At 36.7% G+C, this 12,121-nt stretch overlaps 1 protein-coding gene across 3 annotated transcripts in view; it reads right to left on the bottom strand.

Moving 5' to 3' along the window:
• Positions 1-2,094: 2,094 nt before the first annotated feature.
• The window catches only part of LOC104596532 (uncharacterized), a 69,666-nt gene continuing 59,639 nt past the window's right edge, over positions 2,095-12,121 (bottom strand). For 2 of the 3 annotated variants that reach the window (XM_088895197.1, XM_010257731.3), the window contains exons 10-11: positions 7,903-8,283; positions 2,095-2,371 (exon numbers count right to left, since the gene is read on the bottom strand). Coding sequence is in view for 2 of the 3 variants with exons in the window: in XM_010257731.3 (XP_010256033.2) it covers positions 8,266-8,283 (18 nt within the window). In the remaining variant the exon portion in view is untranslated. Of the gene's footprint in view, positions 2,372-6,174; positions 6,299-7,902; positions 8,284-12,121 lie in introns of all 3 variants that reach the window. The other variant, XM_088895196.1, reaches the window with a different exon arrangement.

A 12,121-nucleotide genomic window follows, 5' to 3' on the forward strand; every position in this document is an offset into this window, starting at 1 on the left:
GGTACCACCAAGAATGTTGACCTAAGGAATTTCATCACCTTTGATCCCAGTAGTTTGATTTTGAAAATATGAGATATTAAAAAAATGTTGCAAACTGTCAATTTAAATGATTCACAAATGTGACCTGGGATGCCATGCAAAGTCCCACATGTCCTACGTTGATTAGGAGTGCACTCCAACACACACACATAACCAAGTGCGGGAAATCCGAGATCGTAGTGGCTGGCAATCAAAAAACTGCTTACACTTTCGTTCTGGGCATCGGGAATAGGAGTTTGGCTTTAGTCAATCCAAGCATGTGCTCACACCATTCGAATAGCCTCCGCAACCTTGCATTGGGAATATCTCCCTATGAAATAAGGCATATAAGTATAGAGAGATTCCCAATGCATGAACGTTGCACTAGCCAAAGCCGAGCTCGAGGAATGTTTTTATTCCAGACAAGTCTTAAACCCTCCCATGGTAAATTAGTAAAATACCCCTAAGTTTAGTATTAATTTCTAAAATATCATTGAATTCACCCAAATTCCTAAAACGTAAAACCATAAGATTCCATAATTTCATTTCTAAAATATCCCTAATGTCATAATCCAATTTCTAAAATACCTCCAAATTCCTATAATTCTATTTATAAAATACCCCAAATTATATATATATTAAGGGAAAATCTCGATCAATACCCTGTACTTTGGCTCGAGTGACAATTTGGTCCCCAAACTTTAAAATGTGATAATCTAGTACTTAAACTTTCAAAATGTGACAATCCAGTACCTATCGTTAACTAATCCGTTAAGCAGCCGTTAAGTGACATTTAAAAAGTCAAAAATGCCCTTCAAATGCCATCTAATTCTCTTTATCAACCATCCAAATGTTGACAAAAAAATGAACAATCCCAAATCCTAGCCTCTTCTATTCAAAAAAGCTGGTGACTGTTTAGAAAAATCTAGAATTTGGGACTGTTCATTTTATTGTCAATGTCTAGATGGTTGATAAAGAAAATTAGATGGCATTCTTAAGGCATTTTTTACTTTTCAAATGTCACTTAACAGCTGATTAACGGCAGATACTGGATTGTCGCATTTGACAGTTCAGGTACTAGATTATCACATTTTGAAAATTCGGATACTGGATTGACACATTTTAAAGTTTGGAGACCAAATTGTCACTCGAGCTAAATTACAAGGTACTGATCCGGGAATTTTCCCTACTTTTAAGCGTATCCTAAAAGACACCACCAGAAGTACTCATAGACTGATTACAATAAGGAATTCAAGAACACAGGAACATTAGACTTGGTCGTCTGAGTTGATTTTATCATCTCTTAAGATCAAGGAATGCTAAAATGCTAATTTTAAAGGGCTTGTTTACTCATTAGCCTTCCTTGTTTTTGCGCTAATCTCCTCTTTGTTCTTCTTGGATTGCAACTTGCAAGTTTCATATCATCTAGACCTATCATTCGTGACAGCCACTAGTAACTTGCAGGCAAACATAAAAGCTAGCAACTTTAAGAAAAGCTACACAATGTCACAAACTAACTTCACCAGAAAGTTGATTTCTCAGCTCAATAACAGCACTACATCTTCCTGGCTTTCCATGCGAAGCCTACCTTGCAACGCCATAAGCCACTGCGGAAAAGTCCTCCCAAACGGGCACTAGACATTGGTTTTGTAATAATCCAAAGTAATTTATTCTTTTCCAAGTCGAAATCCCTGCCACGCCACTAACAAACGCAACAAGCCACACGAGAGGCAATGGAATATGACCCCTGTACTTCCATGAAATTAATTCTACTAATTTAATTGTTGTATTACCCAAAGTGCACTCACCTTACAAGTCACAATCTTTCGATCGTTCAACTATTTCAAGTTAGAAATCCCAGTTGAGCAGTACACTTTAAATATGAAAGCTCGCAACATGCAGCCTGCAGGTTACTTTCCATTAGGTTCCGCTAAGTCGGCCGATGGAGAAAAAGGTTTATCATTTTTCACTTGTAAACAACAGATCTCAATGGAACATAAAATCACACATACTTCACAGGACGCAGTCCCGATCACAGAATATTATATATAAGAAAATAAAAAACAGAAAGGCATATGATCAAAACAATATGAATTGCCTCTAGCTCTCCACAATAACTATAATCCTTTACAGAACTCAACTTAAAACAAAATATATTTACAGAACGCAAGACCTTACTAGTTACGACATATAACTCTACTACAACAAAATTGCAATTATCACCTGTCTCTGAACCTTTCACATCTACATCAAATATTGAAGAATTGGGAAACCTCCCAAGCATCATGAGGACAATAAACTTATTTCTTGCTACCTTAACCCATCACCGTAATCAGAGTCACCTCCATGTCTCCTGTAATTAGAGAATGGGAAATTTGAAACCAACAAGGCAAATTGAAACACCAAAGAACACAACACCGCATGTGAAAACAAAAAAAAAAAAAAAAAAAAAAAAAAAACAGATATATGAAGATTAAATTGCATGAGTAGCTTACATGGATCGAAAAGCACATTTATCTTTCAACTGGCAAAATGTGCTAAATTGTAGACAGAATCATTTTCATAAGTAAAAGATAGAAAACAAGGGCTTCCCTATTTACTTAAGATTTGTGCGATATTGGGAGGCATATTTTTCAAGGTGCCAAGGCGAGGCTACGCGACAGAGGGCGCCTTGTGGACTAATTGTCTAGGTGGTGTACTTTTTTAAATAAAAAACACATATCCTAGGGTAGTTCCCCAAGTTCCATAACCATGTTCCCTTAATAATTATCCATAATTTTCATAAGAAAAGAATTAAACTTCATGTTAAGTATAGAAAACCAACATATTCATGAGAAGATAAAGAAGAAAGAAAAGAAAATTCAAAAGATATAGGGGCTGAATACCTATTTTTGTTATAAGAAAATAAGTAGTAGTAGTAGTAGTAGCAAGGTTCAAAATTTTGTCACGCATCGGTGGGTCACGATATAAAAGAGTGTTGATACAAAGTCCAATACACCCCATTTGGCATATCGGACTGTATCAATACTTTGAACTTTGAGTAGTAGTAGTAGTAGTAGTTTTAAACTCTTCCTTATTGAGGGTTCAATACAGCAATTAGCAATGTGTGCATTGATTAAACCCTACCAAATAAGAAATAATAAAAAGAAATTAGCATATAACACACAAAATAAATATTTTAATTTAATAATATCTATTTTATAATTATAATATCAAAAAATTAAAATAATAAAAGTATATTATAACACATTATACAAAACTGCTTGGTGATTAGGTGAGGCAAGCCTCCAAAGACACCTTGTTGCCAAGGCACCCATGTAGGCGTTGCCTTGACAACTATGTAGGGATGATATTCAAAATTCAAAATCTAGAAGAAGATATTATAGCAAGCATTTCTTCTTTTAATTTTAGTATATAGGAAAACAAATGTATAGTAGATCTTAAAAGAAGATATTTCGCATCATTTATGTAACCCATATTAACACTCTTTTGACTATTGAATAAATAAAAATCTTATCAATTAGGATGTTCGGTGCCAAATTGCTAGGAGATGGACAAGTGACACCGAGAGATTTTTTTCTTATTGTCCTTCCTCTCAGCATTGCAGAATCATCTTGTGTATCTTCCAATTTTCCCCTAATTATAGTCTAAGTGTTCCTTTTTCATTTTCTTTGTTGTTTTTCTTACCAAGATTCTGCAATTCTCTTCCAGACATTCTTGTTTCAAATCCCTAGCCTTCTTTTAAAACATTAACTGGCCCTTTTATTTACTCAACTAGCATGCAAGTCTTGTTTCAAATTATCTTTTCTTCGAGGAATATTTCAACCATCTTTACCTACCTATCAATTCTGTTTCCCCTTATTTTGTTAATTTTCATAAAACTTTTCTATGTTATTAGACCTAATCAATATCCTTTCCCTCATAGAAACCCCAACCTTGACTTCTAAGAAGATATTTTTGTCTTTTTTCTCCACAAGTTAATTACTGCATTAGGTACAAACACCAAGCATCAGATGAAGCAATAGTGGAAAATGCTACCTTGTAAAAGGTAGCACTTAGCACCATGGTCATGTTTACTACATTGAAGGAGTTATATTGAACTGTGTCAACTCCATGTGTTTTGGAACAATTTTGGGGACAATTGGAATTGTAAGTTTGTTCCAAGAATTCCAATTTAAGCTGATAAACTAAAGAGCAATTCCAGAATACAGAGCTATTCTGCACTGCTGGAAAAACCTCCAATTCCGCTATTAAGCATTGTTGTTAGAAATGGTTGTTATGGAAAATGCCTCACTGGTGCATAGTTGTCAAGGCATCTAGGTGACTCTGGGTGCCAGGTCACCTAGGCATCGCCCAAGTGATAAGAATTTTAAAAAATAAAAATCAAACTTTGGTTAGTCCCTCATTTTATATACCATTCAGCATGCATATTAATTGAAAAATAGAAATTCTATTTAATTAAAAAAATTTAATTTCCTCCCAAAATGTGGAAAAACATCATATCTAAAAGAAAATAGTATTTTAAATATTATTAATTTCAATATTATCAAAAACAATACTAATTATAAGTAATCAATAGGGAAATTTCATTTCAAATTAGCACTAAAGAAGGCTATAAATTTATATGACATCATAAAAACTCAAGATAGAGCTAGTAATAAAGAAAAAGAACAATGATGTTTAAGGATTTTAAAGTTACCCTGGGGGAAAGCTTAACCACACAACATAGATTAGTGGTGCTAGATGTGTGCATTAGAAAATGGAAAAGAAATAGGAAAGAAAGGTGTCCAAGAATTAGGTTGGCAAATCTAAAAGGGAAAAAATTAGCATAATTTAGAAACAAGTTGATAGGTAGAAGGAAAATGGGATTTAGATGGAAAGACTCATAAGATGTGGCTTGACATGGCAAACTACAAAGAGAAAGGAGCAAAGGATGTTTTAAGAGAATTTAAAGGGAAAAGGAAAAGTGCTAAAGAAACTTGGTGGTGGAATAAAGAGGTTAAAATTATAATCAGGTTAATATGAACATGTTATAAAGAGTCTTGGTAACAAATGAGGAAATTAAGGAAAGATGGAAAAGCTATTTTGAAAAATTATTAAATAAACATGTAGAGGGCGCTAGCAGAGGAGAGACTTGTCATACTAACACTGTCAGAAATAAAACATGCCTTCATAAATTTAGAATTGCTGAAGTGAAAGAAGTGCTAAATAAGATGAAGGGAAAGGCATCAGGATCAGATGATATTCCAATAAAGGTGTGGAAAGGTGTGGGAGAACCAAAGAGGTAGGCTTATTATGGTTAACTAACCTATTTAACAAGATAATGCAAAAAAAGAAAATGATGACCGGAGAAATATGGTGCCTATGTTAACAAAGGTGACATACCAAGTTGTAATAACTATTGGGGGATTAAACTTATGAACCACACTATGAAACTTTTGGAGAGAATAATTGAGCAAAGGTTATGTCATGAAAAATGAAACAAGTATATCGGAGAACCAATTTGGGTTTATGCAAGGGAGATCAACCATGGAAGAAATCTTTCTTTTGAGAAGATTGATAGAGAAGTTAAGAGAGAAGAAGAGGGATCTCCATATGGTGTTCATTGATCTAAAGAAAGCTTATGATAGAGGCCCCAAAGAGATAATATGGCGGGTCTTGGAAAAAAAGGAGTCCCCAATAGGTATATAGATCTATCTAATTAAGGATATTTATGAGAGTGCAATAACCAGTGTTAGAACACCTGTGGAAGAGACATCAGATTTTTCGATTGTGATGGGTCATCACCAAGGTTCAGCACTTAGTCCTTATTTATTTGGTCCCCCCTTTCAGCTTGTGTTAGGCATCTTCATTCTTAATATAAAGCATTCTTCATGAAAATGAAACGAAAAAAACAAAAGAGACCCCCCCCTTTCAGCTAGTGTTATGCATCTTCCTCCTCCTGTCCCTCCTCTCTAGGAGGCTTATGCCTCTTTGTGCTAGGGAGGTTTATGCCTCTAACGTTCTGAACTACCCTCATGCCCCAAGGTAGTAGATGCATCACAGCTTCATGAGTTCATATTTTAAAACATTGGCATAAATGACAACTCAGAGAATTTATTAACACATATTACTAAGATGTAGCTACAGTCATGATTTTGTTGCCTAGGTAAGCACCTTGTTGCTCTAAATCAAGGCTCTTAAGCAAGGCACCCAACCAAGGGTGCCTAATTGGCTAGGAGACGCCTTGATGATTCCATCAATAGTCATTGGAATCTCTACAACCCTCAAGGTATCTTTCCTACAAGAAATTCCAGGTGAAAACAGGAAGTGAAACAACGGAAAAATGCTATTCCAATGCAAAAGTTGAAGAATCTGGAACTAATTTCTATAATTGGCACTACAGAAGATGAATTGAATAAGAATTACAGAACATAGATCTGCTGCAGTTAAAGCCTCACAGAAGTAAATAGCAAGTTTTTCGTGCTTAAGTAAAATCACTTTGTAAATTCTGGGCTGTACAACACTTTTTCTTCTTTTACAAAGAGCTACACAAAGTGATCATCAGAATCCTTTCTATTTGTCTGAGTTTGACAAGTTCAGATTTATCAATTTCCATTCTACTAGTGTTGTCCTTGGAGTATATTGGTTTGATGGATGTGTCTTCCAGATTCTTATATTTGCCACATTTCAACTGTTTGACAGAAAGTGAGGGCAAGTTTTGCAATTTTTAATCCATTTTCTTTCCCATTCCGTGTAACATCCATGTAACAGAATTCACTCTTTTAGTCCATAAATTTCAGTACCAATTCCATCACATCAAACAAATCCAACAAGTCCATGGTTTATTTCAGCAGTTCTAACTGGAATCCTGAATCTGGCAGTCTTATTTGGGGCATATGCAAACCAAGAAATTCTAAGCAAAGCAAATCCGTGTACCCAATTGATCTTGATTTATCCAAGATTCTGCAAACTTTTTTTTTTGGCTTCATGGGCTACAAAACAGGGGGGTGGGGGTGGGGACCCATCACCCATACCTATAACCCTCCCAACTCTGGTCACAGTAGTTTTTGATCCCAAGCCTCCACTACAACCAGCCAATGGACTTACCAACCGAGCCACCACCAGTCGGTTTGATTCTGCAGATTCTAGTGATCTCACACAATTGATTAAATGGCAGTTCCTTTATGAAGATGCAGTAATAACATCTATAGAGATTACATTTTTTTTATTGGTAACAGATCAATCATTAAATGGCAGTTCCTCTTCTCACCCAGGCTTTCACTGGTTTACAAGATTGGGCCTCCACATCATTTTTTCTCTGTTTACACCCTCTATTACCAAAGTGTTAGCTACTGAATTGGCAGAAGATAATACCCAATTGAATGAAATGATAAATTTCCCAGAGACTCTTTCAGTATTGCCAGTGCCAAGAGATAACCTCTATAGAGATTACATGAACCCAGAATTATGGAACCTTAAGAACTTCCCTGTCACAGTAAGTTATACAAAAGAAAGCATATAAGCATGATAGACTTCATCCTAAATAAATTCTTCAGCTATGAATATGAATAAAACTAGACTGCTATGCCATCTTGCAGCTTATATTTCCCAGCAATTACTTCTCTTAATCATCTAATATTTAGATTAAGAATTTAAAACACTGTGGAAATTCTGATTTCCAGGCAAGGCCAAATCCAAGAAGCAACCCACTGTGAAGTATATCAATGTATTATTATACCACCAACAAATTTATTATCAGTTGCTGATCAAAAAGAGTTGTGCACCATGTATTATTTTAATATGTGAACTAGGCTCAAAACGAGGATAGTTCAATTGCAATAAAACTGGCTTAATATTAATGTAATATATAAGAAAAAAAGCATACAGATAAAGGATTCGTACCTCAGCAAGAAGGATTCTCAACCTTGTCACTTAATTTTTCAAATTGGTAAGTGACGAAATAATGCAACTTAAATTGCTAGCGCCTTGAGAAGCCCAATTTATGCACCTGTACATCGTTCTGTGGCTTCCTCAAAGAATTGCATTAGGAATGTATACTATGTACATCTCAGCATATAAGATCCACAACAATGATGCTGTATCCCGATAAGTGTAATCCACAAGTTCTGGTTATGCTCTAACATGAGCATGTTCACCTGATCTATTTAACAAAAAAAAAAGAAAAAAAAAAAAACGTCCAATTCCAGTTCCCCATGTTCCATCTCTAAATATAGGGACAGTTGAACTTGGATAGCTTATGGATGTTCAGCAATCTACACAGACCTGCATCAAGTAATTCTAAATTTACATCTGACTATTCCTAAAACCAAAGATGGAAAGACTAAGCAAAAATTACTCTGCCATAAAGATAAAAGTCAAAAAAGATAAATTCAAACACAAATTTGTAGATAGCAAACAATGCCCAGTGCAATGGTGGGTGGGTGGGTGGGGGAGGTTAGAAAAGCTTGGGCCACTCCAAAGTCATATCTAACCAAGCACACATTCAAGAAGTATCACTCCTTTTTTTGAAACAGGATTTGTATGTGTTGAAGTTCGACCTGCCCTAGAATGTCTTGTTCGTTGACTGTAAAGTAAAGTAAACAGCAAGAAGTAGGAGAGGAAAGAAGAAGAAAGAAAAGAGAGGTCTGGTTCGAATTAGAGAAAAAAATCATCCCTAGATTCGGCCAGACCTGTTATTATATTATTAACTTATTGGAAAAGACTTAAGTGCCCTTATTTAAGTAAGAGGCACTCGAACTAACATAACAGTACACATCAACATTCTCAACAAGTACAAAGACCGAAATACCCCTTCACTAACACCTCTAACAGTATGAAGTAACCAACTAGTTAGTACAAAGCTATGTTGAGTTGATTTTAGCTATCAATGCTCCAAATCTCTTTTTAAAGGACAGGTATGGCTCAACAACAGCCAAAAGGGTGGAAACACACACACACACACACATACACTTATCCGGTCTACCGCTCCCAAGACCCCACATACATGGGACCTACATTGGGTAGTGGCCTTTTTTATTTACAAGTTCCCATCTTAGAGAATAAAACCCTAATACATTTTTAGAACCACAGTTTAAGAAGTGGGTCTAATTTAAAATATTTAGATCTGAACTTTTATCTAAGTTACATAACCTAATCCAGACAGCCTTTCAAACCCTCACCCCCCTTCCCGGAAGAAGATGAAAGATCACAAGGAGATTATTAAGAACTGCCATGTTGTGGTCTGTGTGGGAAGCAAGGAGCCAAGGAACATTAGGATATTTTAACAAGAAATAGGCCAAAGATGCTGTGATCATGCTCATAAAAGTGAGAGACATACAATGGATTCAAAGAACAGAATAATTCTGGGTGTTCAGCAGAGATAGCATTATTAGGGTCAAGCAGCATGTAGTTTCATTTCAACTAGAATGGTGCAATCACATCCTTCTAGGATCCTCCAACTGAACTGGGTTGAACTTAATTTTTATAAACTGCAACCATTGTAATCTAGGAACATGAGCTATAGGAAGGGTACTCTGAAACCATAAAGCTAAGATCTTTGTAGTTCACTCAGGTCCTATTGCCACCGGAAATTCCATTTACGCTGAGCTGTTATTCTTAACTACAAGGCTCTTGATTGGTTGTTTCTTTAGGTTATGAAATATTATGCATTGAAGGGAACTCTTATTTTGTAAATGAGTGGATGAAAGGTAAGAAACTCGGCCCTTTATTGTACATTCACTTTTTAAAGAAGGTACACCATTTTCAAGGACACTTCAAAATGGGTGCCATATCCATGTTGAATACCTCAATTTTCAGTGCAAATTCTTCTGAGGGGAAAAGACAGTCTCCCTGAGTTGGATTGGACTCGGGTGGCAATCATCCAATCTAGAGCCCTAGAGGGTTGTTTCAGCACTGAGGAGATTAGAGAGGCTGTATTCTCTATGATCAAAAGCCCCAAGACCAGATGGATTCACTGTGGCTTTTTAATGAAGACTGTAGGGAGACTTTGAAGAATGATCTGAAAGAAGTGTTTGATGTCTTTCACCAAAACGGGAAGATTGAAGGACTTACCTACAATAATCTCACCTTTCCAAGGGGCCTTTGTAGAGGAAAGGCAAATTGTTGACCATATTTTAGTGGCAAATGAGTATGTAGTAGAGAAGAAGAAGAAGAGAGGAGGAAAGAGAATCATTTGTAAACTGGACCTTGAAAAGGCTTACAATTTGGTAGATTGGTCTTTCCTCCTAGAGGTCTTGGAGAAGTTTGGGTTAGGGAAAAGATGGTGATTGTGGATCAAGGGCTGTCTGAGTTCAATGAAATATTCAATTCTCATTAGTGGAACTACTAGAGATTTTTTCCTGTTAAAAGAGGCTTGAGACAGAGCAACCCTCTTTCCCCCTTCCTGTTTACCTTGATTGCTGAGCTCTTGAGCAGGATGATTACCAAAGCGGATTGGGATAACTTAATAAGAGGTTGGAGAGTGGGAAGAGAGGACGTTGTGATTACACACTTGCAATCTACGGATGACATAATTCTGTTTTGTGGTGATGACAGCCCTGTCTCTCTTAGAAATTTAAAAGCACTGATTAGCTCTTACGAGAACCTTTCTAATTTAAGGGTCAACCGGGGAAAGTTGCATTGTGGGTGTTAATGTACAAGAGGAAATTATCTGTGATTTAGCTAAGGTGCTAGGCTGTGAAAGTTAAAAACTGGCCCCTGCAGTACTTAGAATCCCTTTGGGCGGTAATCCGAGATTTGATTGGTTTCGGAAGCTGGCTTCATAGACAAGGAATTATATCTCAATGGGAGGAAGAATAACTTTAATTAGGGCCATTTGGCAAATTTTCCAAATTTATTTTCTTTCCACTTTCCGCATTCCCGTCAAAATTGCTGGGGAACTAGAAAAGATTATGAGGGATTTCTTATGGAAAGCGGGGGGGGGGGGGACAAGAGAGAGCACTTGGTGAAATGGGAAAAGGTTAGTAGGCCTAAACAAAAAGGGGGACTAGGGATAGGGAACTTGATTCAGAAGAATCTAGCTGTTTTAGGGAAATGGTTGTGGAGATTCCCTTTCGGACCAAACTTTGGAACAAACTAGGGTGTGGTCCAAGCCCAATAGGGTCTTTCACTTGTGCTTCATTTCTTAACTCATTAACACAGCTAAACACTTTGGGAATTAATTTCCTTGTGAAAGAAATTTGGAGTAAGCCCATCCCACCTAAAGTCCAAGCCCTTTGTTGGGAGGTCTTTCTTGAAAAGATTAATGCCTGAATTATGCTCAAAAGAAGGACAAATAAAAGCCTCTCCCCCCACATGTGTTTCTCCTGCAAGGACAACAGTGGATCTATTTTCCATAATTTTACTTCCTGTTGTTTTCTGCTTTCTGTTTTGCAGCATCTTAGTGCTCTCTTTGGGTACAGGCGGACTCCTCCTCAGGATGTGGTGGGCCTCTTTGATTCTGATTTCTTGAGACAACCAAAGGCAAGAGGTAGATTATTGTGGAAAACAGTGAGGACAACTGTGGTTTGGACTATTTAAGAAGAGAGGGGGTATCTTTAGAGATTCAGAAGGAAACTTTATAAGCAATATGGGGCTGCCAGGGGTAGGGGGTATCTTTAGAGATTCAGAAGGAAACTTTATAAGCAATATGGGGCTGCCAGGGGTAGGGGGTATGTTTAGAGATTCAGAAGGAAGAGTGGTAGCTTTATATTCAGGTCCCTTGGTGCATGCTAATGCACCAACAGCAGAACTGGTCAGCTTCCTGCAGGCGTTAATATTTGCTAAACAGTTTGGTTTCCACAATATAGAGGTGGAAGGGGACTCTCAAGTGGTCATTTCTTGGACAAGTTGCAGTACCCAAATCCCTTGGGTTTTCCACTACAAATTTAGGGAGATTGTAAACTTAAGAATGGAGTTATATGTTTCTTTTAAATGAGTGAGAAGAACAGCAAATGGTTTGTCAGACAGTTTAACCAAACAAGGGGCTTCAAGACAGCAGTTGTTTTGGGAAATTCTATGATCTCTTGTTGTTTAGGGTGGTTACTACACCCACCCTCTTGTAACTTTTAAATTTGCCTTAATAAAATTACTTTTACTGATCAAAAAATTTTCTTCTCTGATG

Source organism: Nelumbo nucifera, chromosome 1 (assembly GCF_055504915.1).
Source record: "Nelumbo nucifera cultivar China Antique chromosome 1, China Antique-T2T, whole genome shotgun sequence".
In the NCBI taxonomy this organism is placed as follows: Eukaryota; Viridiplantae; Streptophyta; class Magnoliopsida; order Proteales; family Nelumbonaceae; genus Nelumbo; species Nelumbo nucifera.